Raw genomic sequence first — 20,639 nt, 5'->3', positions numbered from 1 at the left:
AAAAGAAAAAAAGAAAAAAGAAAAGAAAAGAAAGGAAAAGAAAAGAAAGGTGGGGTAGAAAACAGAAGAGAAACGACAGACAATTCCTGCATGAACAACAACTGAGGTGGGTCTCTGGGCTCGACACATAGATGCACACACACAGACATGAGTACACATACTCACATACGTGAGACAAGACAAAGGAAGGGTTTATCACCTGATATTTCTTCCTAACTTCTTAATCTGTGTGTTATTCTTAGTTGAATGTTACATACCACCACACTACACTCAAAAGCCTTTACTGCTTCCATGGTGCTATAAACAGAGTCATAAAGGTTTCCCTTTAGGAAAGAATTAAGGCAGTCTAGTGTTCCATGTTGCACAGGACTACAAAGCCAGTGCCTTCAATGCCATAGGAAGGATCACTCATGTGGGGCTGGCACGATGGCTTGGCAGGTAAAGGTACTTGTTGTCAACTATTACTGGTTAGGGCTCTGTATGTGTGTGTTGTTAGTTTGACACAAGAGTCTTCCAGGAAGAGGGAACTTGGGTTGAGAAGATGTCTCAACCAGATCATCCTGTAGGCCGTCCATGTAGCACTGTCTTGACTAATCATTGATGTAGAAGAGCCCAGCCCACCATTGATGTAGCCACCCTGGACAGGTGTCCCAGCTTATATAAAAAACAAGCTGAGTAAGCCATGGGAAGAAAGCCAGTAAGTCGCTTTCTTCTGTACTCTCTGCTTCAGTTCCCTCCTACAGTTTCCTGCCCTGACTTCCCTCAGTGATGAACTGTGACCTGGAAGTTGTAACTTGAAATGAGCCCTTTACTCCCTCAATTGCCTTGGCCAGAGTGTTTAGCATAGTTACCATGGTGCCAGTGCCTTCAATGGCATAGGAAGGATCACTCACGTGGGGCTGGCACGATGGCTTGGCAGGTAAACCTGCAGGTAAGAGAAACCTAAATGGGACACCAAAACTGATGAGCTGAGTTTGATTCCTGGGACTCATATGGTGGGAGGAGGAAACTGATCCCCAAAGTTGTCCCCTGACCTCCACATGAGTGTTGTGGCACACACACACACACACACACACACACACACACACACACACACACACACAAAGTGGAAAGGCACCCCTTAAAAAACAAAACAATCATTCACTGGGCTAAGAAAGACATGAAAGAAGATAAGAAGGCCCACCAATCCTGTTTGAGTTTTGGTGCTTTGTTCTGTTTTATTTTGTTTTGTTTTCTGAGACAGGGTTTCTCTGTATAGTCCTGGCTGTCCTGGAACTCACTCTGTAGACCAGGCTGGCCTCCAACTCAGAAATCTGCCTGCCTCTGCCTCCCGAGTACTGGGATTAAAGGTGTGTACCACCACAGCCCGGCTTCTTTCTTTCCTTTTTTAAAATCTATTTTATGTATGTGAGTACACTGTCACTGTCTTCAGACACATCAGAAGGGGACATCAGATTCCCATTACAGATGGTTGCAAGCCACCATGTGGTTGCTGGGAATTGAACTCAGGACCTTTGGAAGAGCAGTCAGTGCTCTTAACCGCTAAGCCACCTCTCCAGCCACCCCCTCCTTTTTCTTGAGACAGTGTCTCACTATGGAGCTCTGGCTGTCCTGAAACTCACACTGTAGACCAGGCTGGCTTTGAACTCACAGAGATCTGCCTGCCTCTGCCTTCCTGAATGCTGGGATTAAAGGCGTGTGCCCCTACACTAGGCTTGTTTGTGTAACTTCATTGCCGTTCAAACAAGTGTGAAGGTCAAGGGCAATTCAATGTCAAGTGTATAAAATAAGCAGGTCTTGCTAAGGTGACGGAGGTTTTACCAAGAAAAGCAAGAAAAGGAGATCTCAGAATCATACAGAGCTTAACTCCTTAGAAGGATTAAATGTCTCATGGTCTTTAGAAAAATACTACAAAATGTTGAGTCTCTTTAAAATATGCAAAGTTTTTTTTTACTGTGGGCCCGTCAAATCAAAATAAGTTACATACTTTCTTACTCACAGTTTATAAGTTCACACTTAGAGAAAAGAGCCAGGACATAGTGACAATCAAATCAAACCCACATTCAACACTGTCTAAAGTCCAGTGCTTGACGTCTGGGACCCACCCACAATCACTTGGGTTCCAAAGGGCCTGTGAAGCTCGGGCTCTGCAGTCCACAGCCCACATAGCTCATCTTCCAGGCTCAGACGGACTCCAATGCACAGCTGCTGCTGCCCTGGGCAGTCATTCCACAGCCCTGGCATCTCCAATACTATGGGATCTCCACGTGTGATCTTCATCAACGACCTCTCCATCTCCCTTTAGGGACTCTGACCTTGCCAGTCTCTTGCCACATGGAACCAAACTTCAGCCACTCCCCACGACCCCTTCAGTCTTCAAAATCAGTTCCACTTGGGTTGACCCTTCCACATTCCCAAGTTTGGCTGCCACCATGAGATGGAGCCTTGGCCCTCTCTTGGGGACATAGCTTCTGTGTGCTAACTCTGAGGAAATACTCTCAGATTTCACCTCAATGATGCTTGTCTCTTCTTCTAAAGATTTTATTTATTTTATGTATATGAGTACACTGTAGCTGACTTCAGACACACCAGAAGAGGGCATCAGATCCCATACAGATGGGTGTGAGCCACCAACTGCTTGATGGGAATTGAACTCAGGACTTCAGGAAGAAGAATCAGTGCTCTTGACCTCTGAGCCATTTCTCCAGACCCCATCTTCTTAATCACTGCTGATTTCTCATCTCTAGCTAACCAGCATGGATTGTCCCAGTAGAGCTAAGGTTTCACTTTTTAATGGTACTGGCCTTTTGGCAGTCATGGCTGATTCTTTAGCACCAGCTTCCCAGAGCCACCGATTCTCAATGAAAATATATCTCATAAATAGCCCCAACAGAGTCTTTAAAGGACTCACAAGCTTCCCTCTGAAACGTCATTAAGCCAGGCCTCCGTCATCTGCAGTGCTCTCAGCATTATCTTCCAAGTTCCCACAACAGTTCATTAAGGTCTAAGCACTTGGGTTAGAGAGATGGCTCAGCAGTTAAGAGCACTGATTGCTCTTCTAGAGGTCCTGAGTTCAATTTCAGCAACCACACGGTGGCTCACACCCATCAGAAATGGGATCTGATGCCCTCTTCTGGTGCGCCTGAAGACAGCTCGATCTAAGCACTTGAACAACTTTCCCAGCTCCTCTTCGTCATCCTTCCCGGTCTTCCTAAGAATAATATGTCCACAGCAATACCCCAGTCCTGGTACTCGGTTTCCTTTTTGTTTTGTGTGTTAAAACACCATGACCAAAAGCAACTTGTGGAGGAGAGGGTTTATTTCATCTTAAAATTATACTCCACCATGAAGGTAAGTCAGGACGGAAAATCATGGCAAGAACATGAGGCAAGAGCTGCAGCAGAGGCTATGGAAGAACACTGCTGACCGGCTCTTTCATCCTGCTTCCTATACACCCCAGGACCTGCCCTGGGGTGTTACTTCCCACTGTGAGCTGGGCCCGTCTATATCAGTCATTAATCAAGAAAATGACTAGTCTACAGGCCAATGGAATGGAGGCATTTTCTCAGGGTTTGAGGGTCCTTCTTCCCAGATGATCTTAGCTTATGTCAAGTTGACAAAAAGATAACAAACATACAGGGCTTAAGACAATACTGTTTGTTTGTTTGTTTGTTTGTTAGAGGCAGTGTTTCCCTAAAAGCCCAGTGGCCTCTTAAATTCTGAGACGATGGGTGTATGCCACCTTGAGAGCTCTAAGCACTTGTTACCTTCCTTGGGTTTATTATCATCTTCCTCTTCTGAGAAAGATGGGGGGATAGCACTTTGCCCTGCTAGGTGGGTCAGCAGCACTCACTTTGGGCAAGCTACTTCTGAGACCCAGGTCAGTGGTAGAGCAGATGCTCAGCATGAACTCTAAGGCCCCTCTGAGGTGCCGCACTACAGTACTAGACAATTACAATCAGGTATTTATGGAATGCTCTTTTCCTGAATATGCCTCTCCTTTGAATTTTTTTAAAGACAGGATTTTACTATGTAGCCCACGCTGGTCTTAAGTTTGCAATCCTCTGGCGGTCACTCCCCCCCTTTTCAAAAATTTCAAAAAAATTTATTTTATAACTATGTGTGCTTTGTCAGGTGAATGTAGGTACCGGGGAGGAGGAGCAAAGAGGCATTACCTGGAGCTGGAATTACAGTAAACTGCCCAAGTTGAACTCCTAATCATGCATGGTTTTGTCTATTTTCCTTCTTTTATTGTTTATATTTATTTGTTTTAATTTTTATTTTTATTGATTGAGACAAGGTCTCAACTTTTTAGCCTTGGCTGGCCTCCCACTCACAGAAAAACACCTGGCTCTGCCTCCTGAGTGCCAGACTTAAAGACATGCACCATCGATTGCTTTATTTATTTATAATACGAGTGGGTGTCTTGCTGCATGTCTGTCTGTCTGTCACTTATTTGCCTGGTGCCCGCAGAGCATCAGACCCTCTGGAAATAGTGTTGTGCGCCATCCAGTGGGTGCTGGGACTAAAACTTGGGTGCGCTGAGCCATCTCTCCAGGCCCTTCACCCATTTTTATGCATAAAACATAATCAATGCGTGGGAATTTTCCTTTCAGGGAGTAGGTGGAACATGCAGGTAAACTCAGCCAAGGAGACACAGTAGAGATACTTCCGGCTTGGACTGGCACTTCTAGAAACCGGCGAGAGCCCTCAGATCCTGGCTCCGAAAAGTCCCCGGAATTTCCTCTTTCTCCAACCCCATTGGCTTTAGTCTTTGGTCACCTGACTTATCCAACCAACGAGAGGCGGCTGCATCGGTACTTCCGCCTCTGTGTGCGAGTCACTATGCCCACCCCAGGAGCACTCTGATTGGCTCTCCTCTTGAAATTCGATCGCTTATTGGCCAGCGCTGGATTCGGCTCTCCAGCGGCAACCTAAAGCTGTGTCAGACAAGCCCGGCAGCCCAGGAGCCATGGCGTCTTATTTTGATGAGCACGACTGCGAGCCGTTGAACCCTGAGCGTGAGGCCCGCAACAATATGTTGCTGGAACTCGCGAGAAGAGTGCGCGGGGCTTGGAGCTGGGCCCCGGGCGGCAGGTTTCTGGGTTGGGGTTTGGCGGAGAGGGCGGGTTAACCTGGGAGGTGGGGTAAATAATGTTAGTCAGGGCGACGCGATTAGTCGAGTCGGAGTCGTTAATTTGGGCTATTAATGAGTAGGGCCCGCCAGGGGATCGTGGGAAAGACGAAGATAGAAAGGGTGGGTGTAGCAAAGGGAGGCACGGGACAAGATTGTCATGGGGGCGGACACGGCCTGTGCCCAAGTGTGTAAACTGGGTAGTGTTTTGCTAGTAATAAGCAAGGAGAGAAACTCACTGCTGTCCTGGAATCAACTTTGGCTTATTCCTGAACGACTTCTTTGAGACTGCTATTTCTAGTAAAATGGGAAAGTTGCCTGGAGTGATAGTGCACACCTTTAATCCAACTACTTGGGAGGTAGAAAGAAAAAGGGAAAAGCGAGCCGGGGTTGATTGAGAGCTGTGCTGGTGGGTTTGTTTCGTGTGTGTGTGTTTTGCTTAGAGACAATCTCACTATGTATCCCTGACTGGCCTCGAACTCACAGCCTCCCAAGTGTTGTGACTAAATGCATGGGCCACCACCTCTGGCTCCCACCCTACTGAGGAGCTCTTGTGCACTATTCGTTATTATTACTATTTTAGCCAGGACAGGTATTTCCCAGTGGATTATGGGGGCCGGAACTAGATGATTTCCTTAGTTCTGATTTATACTTTCTCCCTCAGATCACTCTTTAATAGGATGGACTTTGAGGACCTGGGATTGGTAGATTGGGAACACCACCTTCCCCCACCAGCTGCCAAGGCTGTGGTGGAGAGCCTCCCTAGAACAGTCATCAGTAGCGCCAAGGCTGGTGAGGACACAAGGCCTTTTTTGTTTTTTTTTTCTGTTTAGGGCAGATAAGCCAGACCTGCCTGCCTGCCGACTCCCCCTAGCCACCAACAATCTGGCCTGTTAGTGTTCTAGGCCAAGCCTGTGTCTGAGTGGGAGGTTGGGTTGGGCCTTAACTGCTCTCCTGATCGACACTTCCTCTTCAAGATCTCAAGTGCCCCGTGTGCCTTTTGGAATTTGAGGCGGAGGAGACTGTGATTGAGATGCCCTGCCATCATCTCTTCCATTCCAACTGCATTCTGCCCTGGCTAAGTAAGGTACTCGGTCCATCCCTTCCCGGCCCCAACACCAGTTCCCGCCAGTTCCTAAGCGGCTTTTTTTTTTTTTTTTTTTTTGGTAATGGACTGGGGTGAAATCAAGGGAGAGAGCAGGGCTGGAAGGCAGGAGCAGGAAAGGACCGGAATACCGCTCTTGATTTCTCTAGACAAATTCCTGCCCTCTGTGCCGCCATGAGCTGCCCACTGATGATGACAGCTATGAAGAGCACAAGAAAGACAAGGTCTGGTCACCCCACCCCTGCTGCACACTCCCCACTCCTCAGCAGGCTTGGCTAGGCCTCTGAACGCCCCCCTCACTTGGGCTCCCTTCCAAGTCAGTGTGGTGAGGGCAAAGGTCTCAGCATTGTTAATGTTAGAAGCCTGAAAAGAGACCCCGTGACAGCTGCTCTCTGCATGGTCCTATCCATGAGTATTCAGACCCAGCCTTGCCTAAGCCTGGCGTCTTTCTTCTAGGCTCGCAGGCAGCAGCAGCAGCACCGCCTGGAGAACCTCCACGGAGCCATGTACACGTGAGGCAGCTGCCAGGGCTGAGCGCTCAGCCTCTCTGATACCTTCCCTCTGCACTCTGAATCATTAAAGGTTTCTTTACCCACCCTGCAGCTGCACGGCTCACCAGCCGAAGCAGGGGCTCCTTCCGAATCCTCCACCCTGCTGCTAGCCAGAAAGATGTCAAAGGTGTCAAATGTCCGAAGGTGCCAGGCTGCAATTCCCTCTGCCAGCCTCTAGACTCTGGGTGGTGGGGCCCTAGAACAACCAGGGCTTGGGTCTGAGTGTTCTTTTAGAAGTCAAACTGTGTCAGAGCCTGGCGCTTTGTAGCTGTTTAAAACTGATAAATTAACTTGCACCACCCCACTCCGGAAATCTCTAGTTAACCTTGGAACCTTTAGTTAACCGTGGAATCCTGGGGGTGTTCTTTATTTCCACATAGAAAACTTTTAACATTGTAAAAGTTGCTCTCTGTATCCCACTCCTGTAGGCGCCATTATCAAGGAATCAAAGGTCAAGCCAGCCCAAGTAGGGCAAGGCTGTTTAGAGACTCTTCAAAGGGGGACAGTCCTTGTGGAAGTTTTGAAAGTGGGTTTCATTCACTATGTGACCTTGGCTGTCTTGGAACCCACTATATAGACCAGGCTCGCCTTGTACTTAGGACATCCTTCTGCTCTGTCTTCCCAGTGTTGGGATTACTGGTATGTACACACCCTTACGATGTATCTGAATGGCATCTGTCACTCTTAGTTTCTGGCAACCTCAAGAATCTTTCCTGGGGGAAAGGACTTCTGTCCATCCCTGCCCACTGGATCGGACCCTCCGTGATTCTCCAGAACACACTGCAGACGTGCAAATTAGAATTCTTTTAATAGATATAAAAAAGTACTAAAATACTCGTGTGGTTCTGCTGTGTTATTTGCCCTAAAGGAAGTGAGGGGCAGAGTGAAGAACCCAAGTGCAGCTGGGTGGGCCTTCCCTTAGGCTAAGGCATGCTCCTCCCATCATCCAGACTCGTGAGCCCCTGCCACCCCAGCCCCAATTCCTGCAGCAGAAGGCCCCAGTGGTCTGGCTCTGGCACTGGGAGTAGAAGGCACCTGAAGGGCTGGCTGGGCAAGGGAGGACAGGTGACCTTTAACACAGAATACTACTCTGGTATGAGGGGACAGGACAAGCAGCAGAGGCAGCTGTGGAGGCCCTGTCCCTCTATGGCACAGGTGGGTGTTGGATGGCCACTTCTCCAGAAGTAAGGAAGCCTAGATCCCAACAATACTCTCTAAAACTTGTTTTTGGTACAAAATAAATGCAAAGAAGGTAGAGGGTGCGGGTGTTTTGGAGGCTGGGCCAGCCACCCTCCAGACCTCAGATCATGGCAATACTCTCGGGAGCACAGTTGAGGTGGGTAGAGGTGCTGCTGCTCCCAGAGGACTTACAGGCCCTGCCCGGGGCAGGCTGTAGTGCGGCCACCAGTGTGTCTGAGGAGATTGTCCCGAACTCATAGCTGAAGGTGCCATAGAAAATGAGGATATCGAGGACAAACACCCATTCACACAGAGCAGCTCCATGCTGGAGCTGAGAACTCTCGTGGAGGAAGAAGACTCCACCTGGAGCAGAGCTAAGGAAAGGTTCGAGAGGGTGTGTGCACCTAAGAGGGTGTGTGCACCTAGAGGGTGTGTGCACCCAGCAACACCTGTAGGCCATCCCAAGCAAGTAGAAGAGGTAAAGGACCGGGCCGCATCAGACTAGGACTAGGGCAGTGGTCACTGGACTCAAGGTCCCACCCCTACCCCAACCTGGGAGAGAAGGATTCAGCTAGGGGATGAGTTCCTGGCTTCCCTATCCCAAAAGGATACTAAGGACCAGGGTGATGAAGGCGATGACAGCCAGCACACTTCGAAGGTAGGCCATAGCCATGTCCAGGGGGGTGGTGGCCCCATGGTAGAAGAGAACACAGTGCAGGCACACAAAGAGCAGCCCAGCAGTGAAGGCCACACCAGTTCCGATGTAGTGTAGAGACTTGGCATGGTCCACCTGGCCCAGACAGAGGCCAATCCATGAAGCAGCCCCACCTCTCCTGCCCCATCCATCACTTCTCCCTTCCTTCCTTGGTCAACCTCCAGGTGTTGCCCTTACAGGCATCCAGGCCCTATTAAGGGAGGGTGGGGCGGGGGCACCTGAAAATTGCCGACCACCACGAGGCCTGCAGCGTTGGTGCAACCAGTGATGAGTGCAGTGGTATTGATCCAGGAGTGCCGGCTCTGTTCCAGGAGCTGCCCGTACCGAAGGAGGCAGATGAGGGCCACTAGGAGAAGACAGTAGTGATGGGGCCAGTTCTCTGCCTTCCTCCCAGGCTTTTACCCAGGACAGCTGTTACCCTGGAAAACTAGTTAGCATCTAGCTGATTGGGGCCTAAATAGCAAGGTAGTTGGGCCTGCCCCCTCTTCCCACCTACCTGTTTGGTCCTGCCCACAAACTACCACCTTCAGTGAACAGAAGATAAGTTGTTCCTCTTACCTTAACCCTTGGAGATGGGGCAGAGTACAGGTTGTGGGGCTTTTCTGGTGAGGGGTAGGGGTCTGATGGTATCACTCACCCATAACAGCACCCATGTTGCCAATGAGGCTGAAGAGGCAGCTCTCCGGGGGGTATGTGCCACACTTGCTGAGGGAGGGGTAGGGACAATGAGGCAGGCATACCAGGGGCCCTCCACACCCCTCCCAGCTCCTCCCCTCTCCCGGGCTTTATCTGTGTTTGGTCAGCAGCAGGCAAGCCTCTGATTTAAAGAGCACATATGTATGAGAGATAAAGACATGCCCTAGTGTGGCTGGCAGCTCTCAGCCTCCTTTGCTGAGGCCTGCAGCTGCTCTGATTTTCTTGAACTTGTGCTGGCCACTCAGAGGTGCTGAGCTTAAATGCACATACTTTCATTGACTGTGTGACCTGAATAAGTGTCTCCAAGCCTGTTTCCACAGCTAAAGGGGGTGAAAAGAACAGAGCCTAACCTGCAGGATGGATTAAAAGGCACCACTGGCATATAAAACTCAGTGGGATGCCCAGCTCCTAGAAATAGCAAGTAGTGCACTTATTTCTTTGAAACAGCCTTACATTGCTCAGGCTGGCCAAAAACTAGCTGGGGGGTGATCTTGAATGTCTGATGCTCTTGCTGGGATTGCAGGCATGTGCTACCACACCTAGTTTTATGTGGTGCTGGGCTTTTATGTGCACGCTAGGCAGGCATTCTGCCAACTGAACCACATGCCCGATGCCCAGGCTCCCACTTTTCTCCTCTCCAGACAGGGTTTCATATAGCACAGGCAGGCCTTGAGCTCATCTTCCTACTGCTTTCCAAGAGCTAGGATTATAGCTTTGGCACTAAGCCTGGCCTGGCAGTATTAATTGACATTATATTAATGTTTCTTCTTAAGATCCAGAGACAGCTCCGAGGGGATTTCTGACAGTCTGGAGGGACCTACCTGATGAGAGGAACATCATCCAGGGTGCAGCAGCTCTTAGGGCCCCCTTGTTCAGCAGGGTCAGGAGAGCAGGATTCATTGTAGGACCTGGCAGGTGGGACACGGGGGTGGGGGGGGAGATTGGGGGAAGGAGCATCTTAGAACTTTTTTTTTTCCAAAGAGGAAATCTTTCAGACATCCCCAGGACCTTCCTGAAGCAGAAGCAAAGAAGATGAGGGGATGGTGGGAAGTGGGCAGATGAACAGGATGTCATGCCTGGAGACCAATGTCAGAGAACAGCCTATGGTCTCCGTGTAGCTTGTGAGCTCAAGGAGGGACAGAGATGAAGGGAGCTTTAGAGTGAGGCCATCTGTAGAGTGCTCCATACCAGTTCTCCACTGGGCACACGTGGCGGTTCATCACGGCCATGGCATACCTGTGGGAGCACAACTGTCACCCTGTCCTCATGGCTCTTCAGACCCCACCACCACCTCCTGGCTCTTTGACTTTTGACCTCATTCAGCCTCAATGCCCTGGCTGGGAATTTATTTGGTGGGGTGAAGAGGGAGGTAGTTACTGATGCTGGAGCAGACCCTGCACAATTGCCTCCACTAGAGAGCCTCTGGAAGTTGCCCTGTCTACAAGTGTATGTCAGAGCTGTCCTGCTGGACCGCAGTGGTGCCAGCTTGTCCCAAGAGGCTGTGTGCCCAGGAATCAGGCCAAGCTTTGGAGACAGAAAGAGTGACCCTGGGTACCATTCTGGAGCCTGCAAACGGGACAAGGGACTTTGTGTGTGTGCCATCAAGTTTCTATTAGACCCCCCCCTCCACACCCCTCTTACTCACACAGTCCATATGCCGGTGATGGAGAAGGCTGACAGGCTGACAGGAAGGAGGATCCAGGCGGTCATGAGGGAGTGGAGCCAGGGTGGTGGTAGTTTGGGGGTAAGGACAACAGGTAGGTGGGGAAAAGGGGGCAGGCCCAGCTACTTTGAGATATTTCGGTCACAATCATCAGCTGCCCTGGCCTGGTTGGGGAGAGAGATCAAGGTCCAGGGTCTGGTGACTGACCAGGGCGGGCGGGGGGGGGGGGTTGGGAGGGGGATGGGGATGGTGGGCAACACTTCATCCAGAGCTCTCCTTGGGCGTTTGATTGTCCAGACTTTGGGATGAGCCCCGGCAGGAACGTGGCACCCTCTGGCTTATCCATCTGGGGCCTCCGCGGTCTACCCAAATGCCACGGGCGCGCTGAGAGACTCGGGCAGGGCTGTAACATCTGGAAAGAGAGCCACGCTCCCCGGCCTGAGGGACGTCGGCTTGGTGAAGGCTGGAGCTAGGACAATCAAGGGGATCATGCCAAGGAAAGCCTGGGAGGGTGCGCCGGGCCGAGAGAGCGGCTCTGAGTCGTTGCCGGGCGGGCAAACCACCTGACCACCGCGCCCCGGCAAAGGGGCGGGTTCTCGAGGGAAGCTTGACCGGGTCCAGTTCGCGTGGGTACGGGGACCCCAATTTAGGTAGGAGTGTGCAGCCAGCGACAATACCCCCTCCCTCCAGAGCCCTGCTCCCCAAGGCGATCCCTCGGAGGCCGCGGGAGAAAAGGAATCCGGTACGCACCTCCCCGGAGCTCCCCGCCGCCGCTGCCGCCTCTCCCTGCTCGGCCCCCTCGTGGCCGCGTCTCCAGCTGCGGCCCTCGGAGCAGCCCTGAAAGGTTTAAAGGGCCGAACGGCCCCGCCCCTGGCGGCCCCAGGCCCGCCGCGCCGCCCGCCGGGACGTGGAGTCCGCGCAGCCCGGGCCCGGGTGCCAGAGCCCCGCCCGAGACTACAACTCCCGAGCCCCCGCGGCAATGTCACGGGGGAAACATGGGCGGTGCCCCAAGTCTAAGGGACCTGGGCGCCCGAGGCTATGACCCGGACACCTCTGACACTTAAGATCTAGAGGGCAGTTGTCATTCCTGCGGAGGGAGTGCGGGCGGGCTAGCCCGGCAGCTCTGCCTGTGCATGTCGCCTGTGGCTGTCATCGTGCACGTGGCTTGAAGAAGCTTTCCACTGTCTCAGTGGACTATATGACTTTGGGGGAAGCTCCTTCAACTCTCTCAGTGTGGCGCCCCAAGCCTGCCACTGTCTGAACAGGCATGAGGCTGGTGGGTGAGAAGCCAAGCACCGAGCCTAGGCTTGGCTTGGGAAACCCAAAGCTGGCTGGGTTCTGCTACCCAACTCTGTACCCTCCGGCCCGTCCCTTTTAGCAAACTCTGGAAAGGGCTGGCTTTGATTTTATTTTGGGGACACACGAGAACTGGCCATAAGTCACGGTGTCCAAGATGTTTCCTGACTCAACAACACTTACTTAAAATATGGTATAGGGTCCTAAAGGATATCCATTCTAAATACATGCAGGTGCCTGTGTAGGGCGGATAAAGATTAAAGCAGCCAGGTGTTCATTAGCAGAGGGAAGGTGAGGGACTCAAGTGGAATCTAGGAAGAGAAAACAGGACTATGTGGGGATAAGTTATTTATTAGTCTCTCCTTAATGGAAAGAGTGTGCTCCCTGGATATTCTTTTCTTGATGGAAAGGGCATGGCTACTTCTGCTTACATAGGACAATTGTTCCTGGTTCTCCCTATAAGCAGTGGGACCCCCATGAGACAGCGAATCATTATCCCAAGGGGATATGATCCCAGGCTGGTAAGAGTGGGAGATAGCCACCCCTAGTGAAACCAGGGCTAGCTGCACAAAGTCCTGTGCTGAAACAAAACAGAGCCAAACAAGTGGTGAACTGGACCTTTAAGAGGAGAAACCTTTTGGGGGATCCAAATGGAGGGCAGGAATGGTACAGAAACTACTAATGGCCTTTTCTCGCCTACCATCAGAACTTTAGTGAAAACAGGGCCAAGAAATATGGCTGTGCAATGATCACTGGACAAGACTAGCTGGCTGAATTGACAGGGGTGGAGGTGGGTATAAAATCCAGGCCAGCTTCTGACCTTTGGGACAAAGGTGACTCTCTCAGTAACAGAACATCTTCCTGTCCCACTACATTACAACTAACCAGGTACCTTTTTCTCTTTTATGTGAGGCTGTGAACCATCATTGAAAGCTATCTTGGGGTGCAGGGGGATTAGTGTCCTATTATATAATTCAGATTAACCTCATACTAATGATCCTTCTGACTTTAGCCTCCAGAGTGCTAGGATTACAGGCAACACGCCTGGTTAGCTTGTTTTCTTCCCCTCAAGAGAGGGAATATATAGTCCTGCGGTTAGAATACCAAGTGCTTTTTAACAGCGGAGCCATTTCTCTAGGCACACACGTGCGCGAGCATACATACACACACACACACACACACACACACACACACACACACACACACACACGAATGAGACAAGGTCTCACTACATACCTCAGGCTGGATTTGCCTGGCTCCCCAGTGCTGGGATTAAAAGTGTGCTCCACCAAGCTCAGCTTAGTCTTTTGATTCTCATCCTGCCTCTGCCTTGGTACTGCCATTATAGGCCTATATAGGTACACCGTTTCACTTTGTGGTTCCTAACTTATTGATTGTATCCTACTGAGCTGGGTTTGTCTCTCTGTTTCACCTTTAGGGGAAGGTCTTGGAAGATTGTTCACGAGCTCTACTGATTCTCCTGACTTGTTAGGTGTTAGAATTCCCGGGCGGTGGTGTTGCAGGCACTTTTAGGTTTAATATGCCAACCTGAATAATCCCTAAAACAACTCTCTTAAGATGAAGGTCTAATGAAGCCCAGGCTTTAAGGACACCTGAAAGAGGAAGCTGCCTAAGAGGACAAAAGTGAGACCAGATGTCTTTCAAAGTTTCAACTCTTAGGTTACATGAGTCTAGCCGTTACACTCCAACCAGAACAGCTCTTAAAATAATCAGCACAGCAAGAGGAGAGATTTCCAGTGCTGACTGGGTAGCAGAGTAACTTTAGGGCAGGCACTTAATCTCCCTTCCCCCCAAGTACACAAGTGATTTCACAACTTTTGGCAAAAAAATGCTGTAAAAATAGTTTATTGGTTTAAAAAGTACCGTCCATGATTTTCAAACAGTTTGCATAATTCATTTTTTTATACAGAAACACTGGAAATGAGAAAAAGAATGTATGGCTTTTTCTGCATTTAGCACCATGACATAGCCAGGACACGCTGATGCTTGCTGTGTAGCTTAGGCTACTCTCAAACATACAGTGATCCTCCTATCTCTGTCTCTTGAGCTGTTCACCACCATTCCCAACCTCTTGTTCTGTTTGCTCTGGGAAAGGAGGAACCCCTAACTAGGAAGGCTTTCACTTCTAGCAGTACTCTAACACCAAGGAAATTTGGGCTGGATGCCAACAGCTCCTCAGGAATTCAAAAGAGTTAAGGTTTCAAATAACTGTCAACATTCCATATGCAATTTCTTCAAAAGGCTCAGAGGTAGGAAAGTCGAATGCTCATTATACAAAGGTCTCATTTAAATTCGAGTTATCTGGGAAGCACCACCCTGACACAGGTCTTGTCAAACACACAGCAGGCTAGATACTCACCACCCAAAGAGCTTCCCACCTGTCTGGGCTGCTCTCTAGTTAGCAATGCACCCCAGATGATCAGAGAGATGGAATGTTCTTTCACATTTATTTTAGATCCACCCCTGCTGGCTAGACTGCAGCCAGTATATACTTTATTCTCATCATATACACTTATATATCTTTTCCCTTCTTGCTCCACACTCTTCAAAGTCATTCATGCTTGTCAGTGGGGTACAACCCCAGTTTTTATCATTATTCTTGCACAGCCCAAACCCCCTTGCAAAACCAATTCTCTCTTATAAATAATATATACTCAGTTCAGGAATCACAAAACTGTAAAATACAGGCTTAATTCTAGTTAAGAACTGAGGGGAAAAAACCATTCCAGAGAGAGAAGAGAGAGAGGGGAGAGAGAGAAGAGGAGAAGGAAGAGAAGAGAGAGAGAGGAGAGAGAGGAGAGGAGAGGAGAGGAGAGGAGAGGAGAGGAGAGAGAGAGAGAGAGAGAGAGAGAGAGAGAGAGAGAGAGAGAGAGAGAGAAAGAAAGAAAGAAAGAAAGAAAGAAAGAAAGAAAGAAAGAAAGAAAGAAAGAAAGAAATGGGGGTAGGGGTTTGAGACAGGGTCTCTCTACATAGTCCTGGTTGTCTGGAACTTGCTTTGTAGATAAGGCTGGCCTCAAACTAAAAGACCTTCCTGCCTCTGGGACATGGGGCAAACCTTTTATCTCAGCCTTTCAAATGCTGGGATTACTGGCATGTACCGTCATACCTGTAGCCCAGTCTCCCTTGCCCCCATCTCCCCCCCCCCCACACACACACAAAAGACAGATAAGAACTTATCTATTCAAATGAATGTTGATTCTGAGGCAGTTTGTAGTTAAGTCCTGCCTACTGTGCAAAAACACTGGGCAGTTCTGAGAACTCACTATGGCCCGTGAGTTTTGAAATAGGTTAAGAGACATCTATCTGGAAGCAGGTCTGCCAAATAAACTGGCCAGTATTATTACAGACCCCAGAATAGGCCAGCAGAGCAATCAAGCTAAGCCATAAGGCTGAGGGCAGCCCCAAGAGGCATTTTAGGGAGGAGGCCTAGAAACATCAGCTCTAACAGGCTGGCTCAGAATGACCACTCTTCATTTAGGCACAGGCTTGGGGCTTTAGGTAGTCATACAGGATAAACTAGCAAGAATCAAGAGAGCTTTCTTAGCTAGAAAATCTTTCATACACACTGATAAGCAAAGTGCTTCTGGAAAAAGAACTTAGAGAAGTTTCCACCAGTCTCCTATCTGAGGTCTTTGAGGACCACATAAACACATAAAAGGCCTCTGCAGAACACTTTGTTCATCTAGCTATTCCTTCATCAAGAAGTGGGAATAACGGCAAATTTGTAGGTGTCGGGTCCTCAGATTCTTCAGGTGTTTTTTGGTTCAATAACAGAATCAGGATATAGGAAGCACAGCTCTAAGAACACAGACCCCCAAAAAGTTCCAATGTTCTTTGTCCCGACCAGCGTTCCAGTGAATCCTGTGTTTCAAGTCAGAATATGGACTGATTAACTGGAGACTATAGTGACTTGCAGGATGAAGAGCATGGAGTTTGGCAGACCCTCCTTCACCCGGGAGGCTCTGATGGTATCTAACCATGTAAGTCCACAGGCACTTACAGCACTAGTGCACAAGTACAGGATGAAGGCTTTTCCCTTTGACAGCATCCTGGGATTAGGACTGACAATGCTTAAGGCACTGAACCCTGAGACCAGCTCTCCTGGTTTAGAGCATTCAGGTCTCCGGCCACCTCTAGAACCAGGCCCTTCTAACTTACCACCTAACTCAAGTCCCAGAGTTCTGGCATGGCAAGCTGTGACTCACTGTTTTAATGGCGTAAAGCAGATGGCCAACTATATTACATGTTTTCAGCAGAGTGGGATAAAACACAGGAGGGATCGCAAGTGTCCCTGAAGAGAAAGCTACTGAACTCATACAGTCAGAATGATCTTGAAATCCTAGAAGACAAAGCCCTGGGGTAGGAGGTTTGGTTGTGGGCAGTCTCAGGGCTTGTAGGCTGTTTTATGATTCATGTTTCAAGATGCTGAAGTTAGGTTCCTATGTCAGGAAATCGTAGGTGCACCTGAATTCTGTGAACAGGATGTCTTGTGGACTTCAGACCTTAGCCTAAGCTTGTGTTGAAAAACATGTCCCCCGTTGGAAAAATGCTATGTCTGGGGATCTTTACCCAAAGGACCTAAGTTACATTTATTTAGTTTTTTCTTGAGACAGCTTAGGTTGGTCTTTAACTTGCAGCAGTCCTCATACTTTGGCCTCTTTCATGCTGGGGTTAAAGTGTGTCTCATCAGGCTCAGACATATTCTTGGGAGGTAGGAAAGAAAGCATGGGGCAGAGAAAGGGCCATTTCACTTCCTCTGTGATGTTCTTCACAACTCTCTCTTTTTTGCAACTAGAGCCCTCCTGCCCCAGAACAATTATAGCTATTGTCAACTCTCTCAACTTCATTCATTCAAGATTGCTAAACTACAATTGAAGAGTTACTTTTAAGACTGCTTTGATAATTCCCCTTTAGTCTGAGCAGAAGGTAGTTGCTTTACAGCTAGATGGTGAATTTGGTAAGCCTAGCCAAGGCGGGTTCATCTTCTTCTTCTTCTTCTTTTTTTGTTTTGTTTTGAGATAGGCTCTCTCAACCACTGTCTGTCCTGGAACTAGATGTGTTGATATGACCAGGCTGGCTTTGAACTCACAGAGATCTACCCATCTCTACCTCCTGAGTCCTGAGTACTGGGACTAAAGGCATGTGCCACCACGAGTAGCAGGACAGGTTTTTCAACTAAGGACTGCAGCTTAGCTCAGCATCTTCTTCCTGGGTCTCCTACGTAGACAGTTTTAAGCAGTGAGGCCTATGAGGAGCTTGGGCAAGCCACAAAAGGGGAAGGACATGTGCTTCCAAAGAGGCCTCAAAACCAAAGCTCTCCTGTTTATTGGCATCAGAAGTACTTGGAGACCTTGTTAGGAAGGCAGGCTCCCAGAAGTCCCATGCTAAATTCCTGAGTGGCAGAGAAACAGTCATGCTGGGGGTGGGGGACATAGATTCTACCTAAGGCAAAAAGATAGGAGAAAGGAAAAGTGACAGCTGAAAACAGGCCTAGGCAAAGATGAGTGGAAGAAAGCAGAAACATGAAGGGGCCTGACAAACGACCTCATCAAGACAGCACCACACAGGCAAAAGCTTCAGAAAGCCTGGCTCTCCCTAAAGTCTCTGCTCCCAAAACACCAAGTTAGCCAAAGCTGTCATAAAATTCCAGAATGTTAGGTTAGATGAATGAGACAAGAAAAATGGCTGCTGAGAGACAGGTCAGATGTGGTCCTGCAAGACCTTTGTGGATACAGCAGCTTAGAGAAGGAGGACAGGCTCCCTGAAGATCACATGGACTCATCCTGACACCCCCCAAACTAGGGGTGAGCTCCTTGGGCAAAATTCTGCCAAGTGCAGTGAATCCTGCCTCCGCCCCGTCAGTGCCGGCTCTGGCGTTTTGCAAGTTCCTCCTGGATTCGCGATCTGAGGGCCTCCCGCATGGCTGGATCCAGAGGTGTGTGTGCTGATACTGCCTCACTCACCCTTCCAGGATCATCGTCCTACGTGGAGGAAGAGTCAGGAAGCTCAGAGCCTGGTTCTCCCTCAAACAAGTGCTGCTCTGTTCCTAGACAGCACGCTCACAGAACTGTTTGGCTTAAGGCTTCTGTTTCTCAGGAGTCCCCTGTAACAGTGATTCTCAACTGAGGGTCACAAGTTTTCCCTGTTCCCCCAACTAGGAATCTCTATGTGCTGAGACTATCTGCTGGGAAGACATATTTTCCCACTGGCCCTGAGATTAACAGCGGTTCAGGAACTGGTGGTAGTTTCCGTCATGGCCCAGGACGGTCACGCTGCAGCTGTTTCCAAAAGGCGTACCTGATAGACAATAACTGAAGTGACCTCGCCACTGTCCGCCTCATAGTCTAAACAGAAGAGCTGGCGGCCAGGAGGCTCTAGCTCGGAGCTTCCACTACTGCTGCTTTCACTGGCTTCCTCACAGTCTGGGTTCACGGGGTGGGTGGAGCCATCTGTAAGGGCAAACCAGAGTGAGAGGGAAGAGGGGGTATGCTGCTAAAACCCCTGCCCACAGAAATGATCAGAAAAACAGCACCAAGAAAGCCTCCAAGCTTCCAACAGACCCTGGGTGTGTATGTGTGTGTGTGTGTGTTATGTATGTAGCTGTCAATCAGGATTTTAACTTCTTCCCTCCACTCCAGCACAATCTGTTAAAAAGTAAGTATAAGCTGCATATGTCTCCTGCAAATATCACTGGAAGCTGCTGAAAGGATGGACAGAGCTCTGCCTCAGTTCAAATCCAGGCTCTGCCATTTACTAGGTCTGTGATGTTGGACACCTTATTCACCTCTCTGGCTAGGGAAACAGACATAAGAGTCCTCAGCTTAACAGCGTCCTACGGACTCAATAATGTACTCAAGATCTAACCCCTCTGTAAAGAACAGCCCACAAACTTAGTGTCATATGTTAGTCAACATGAGTTCATGGTCACAGAAAGCCCAAGAAAAGGCCATTTACTGGGTTTGTTTCATTTTATGTACTGATCTTTCTTTTCTTTTCTTTTTTTTTAAATCCCTGCCACACTTTCTCTTCCAGGTGGCAGAAATATTAAAACCCAGCCTGATAGATCACACTGGTGGACAGCGTTTCCTGGCCGGGTCCCAGCTACCTTATATAACAGTGCAGTTTAACTGGGGTCACTGGCCCAGGGGGCGCTGCTATTGATGCAGTGGCTGCTGTAAGGGCCAGGTGGGCAGGAGCCCTGACGCAGAGAGAGGGGCTTGCCCGGGGGCGGGACCGCGGGCGGGCGGGCGACAGGCGGCGGCTCACCTCGGTGGCGCGGCAGGTACACTTGTAGGTCTGGCTTGCGGGGCCGCGTGGGCGCGGGCGTGTGGCGCCTCCTCGCCTTCTCCTTGGCCGCCTGCTTCACCTTCTTGTCGTAGTCGTCCCTGCGGGGAGCCGAGCGGGAGTCAGGCGCTGTCACCCGGCCGAATCGGGCCGGGCCGGGCCTGGGGCGGGGCGGTACCGATCGAGCTGGTTCCGACGGATGTGGTGTACGAAGCCGTGGCTCATGTCCAGACGCCCGCCGGGCTTGCAGCACAACCCCGGCCCGTGATCCTGGGCCGCCTCCATTCGTATGCTGGGTACAGAACCGCCGTAACCGCCACAACTGCCGCGGAATTAGGGCCTTCGGCTGCGGACCATGACTTCCGGCCGCCGACCTCGGCTTCCGGCTCCGATGCCCTTTTTCCGGTTGCGTAGGGCCAGGCGCAGCGGAGCAGAGATGCTTTCGAAATTTGAGAACCTTCATCTGTGAGCGCCCGTAGAGCTGGAGGTCCTCTTACTTTGTGGTATCACCTGAACGAAAGAAGGAGTATATATAGCTAATACCAGGAAATTATTTTTAAAAATTCGAGTCATCCACGAATACTGAAAATGCATTCTATTAGTCTAGAGATGTTGACTTTCTTTTCCTAGCCCTTTAGTATAATAAACTTCACTATGAGATCATATGCGTGTGTCTATGTGTTGTGTGTATCTACTTTGCTCCTGTCTTTAAAGCTAGATTCTGCTCATGAGAAATATTTTGTCATCTCCATCACCTCTGCTCCATCTTCTTTTAGACCCCCTCCTTGCCTCCTATAGTTCTCTCCCCTTCTCTCCCCTCTTACACACACACACACACACACACACACACACACACACACATACACACTTAAAATCTAGGTCCTACATATGGGAAAAACATGCAATATTGGTGATTACTCTTTCTAAATTATACTGAATTCGCTTAACATCTTTAGGTTCACCATTTCCCTACAAATGACATTTCTTTATGGCAG

General features: G+C 49.6%; 3 protein-coding genes across 18 annotated transcripts; 1 reads left to right on the top strand and 2 right to left on the bottom strand.

Moving 5' to 3' along the window:
* The first annotated feature begins 343 nt into the window (after window positions 1-343).
* Rnf181 (ring finger protein 181) lies at window positions 344-7,626 on the top strand. Of its 15 annotated transcripts, none has more exons than XM_030255540.1 (6): window positions 344-438; window positions 4,617-5,097; window positions 5,799-5,926; window positions 6,112-6,221; window positions 6,389-6,463; window positions 6,696-7,624. In XM_030255540.1, the coding sequence occupies exons 2-6, from the start codon at window positions 4,973-4,975 to the stop codon at window positions 6,753-6,755; spliced, it is 498 nt and encodes a 165-aa protein (XP_030111400.1). In that variant the 5' UTR covers window positions 344-438; window positions 4,617-4,972; the 3' UTR covers window positions 6,756-7,624. The 15 variants fall into 15 exon arrangements, 12 of the variants coding, with proteins under 12 accessions (XP_030111400.1, NP_001318096.1, XP_030111402.1 ...); NM_001331167.1 differs by having other exon boundaries at window positions 366-438; window positions 4,617-4,817; window positions 6,696-7,626; XM_030255542.1 differs by having other exon boundaries at window positions 367-438; window positions 4,617-5,062.
* Window positions 7,576-11,855, bottom strand: Tmem150a (transmembrane protein 150A). Its single transcript, NM_144916.3, has 8 exons — window positions 11,794-11,855; window positions 11,026-11,207; window positions 10,569-10,616; window positions 10,202-10,288; window positions 9,322-9,389; window positions 8,903-9,030; window positions 8,582-8,759; window positions 7,576-8,332 (listed from the first exon to the last, which is right to left on the bottom strand). The coding sequence occupies exons 2-8, from the start codon at window positions 11,088-11,090 to the stop codon at window positions 8,091-8,093; spliced, it is 816 nt and encodes a 271-aa protein (NP_659165.1). The 5' UTR covers window positions 11,091-11,207; window positions 11,794-11,855; the 3' UTR covers window positions 7,576-8,090.
* A 2,320-nt stretch (window positions 11,856-14,175) lies between these two features.
* On the bottom strand, window positions 14,176-20,304 carry 0610030E20Rik (RIKEN cDNA 0610030E20 gene). 2 transcript variants are annotated; one of them, NM_026696.1, is made up of 4 exons: window positions 19,823-20,021; window positions 19,627-19,745; window positions 18,658-18,809; window positions 14,176-18,341 (listed from the first exon to the last, which is right to left on the bottom strand). In NM_026696.1, the coding sequence occupies exons 1-4, from the start codon at window positions 19,927-19,929 to the stop codon at window positions 18,219-18,221; spliced, it is 501 nt and encodes a 166-aa protein (NP_080972.1). In that variant the 5' UTR covers window positions 19,930-20,021; the 3' UTR covers window positions 14,176-18,218. The 2 variants fall into 2 exon arrangements, with proteins under 2 accessions (NP_080972.1, XP_006506597.1); XM_006506534.4 differs by having other exon boundaries at window positions 14,184-18,341; window positions 19,627-20,304.
* Window positions 20,305-20,639: the final 335 nt, after the last annotated feature.

This window comes from Mus musculus, chromosome 6 (genome assembly GCF_000001635.26).
Source record: "Mus musculus strain C57BL/6J chromosome 6, GRCm38.p6 C57BL/6J".
Lineage (NCBI taxonomy): Eukaryota > Metazoa > Chordata > Mammalia > Rodentia > Muridae > Mus > Mus musculus.
This window is presented reverse-complemented; position numbering and strand designations above follow the sequence as displayed.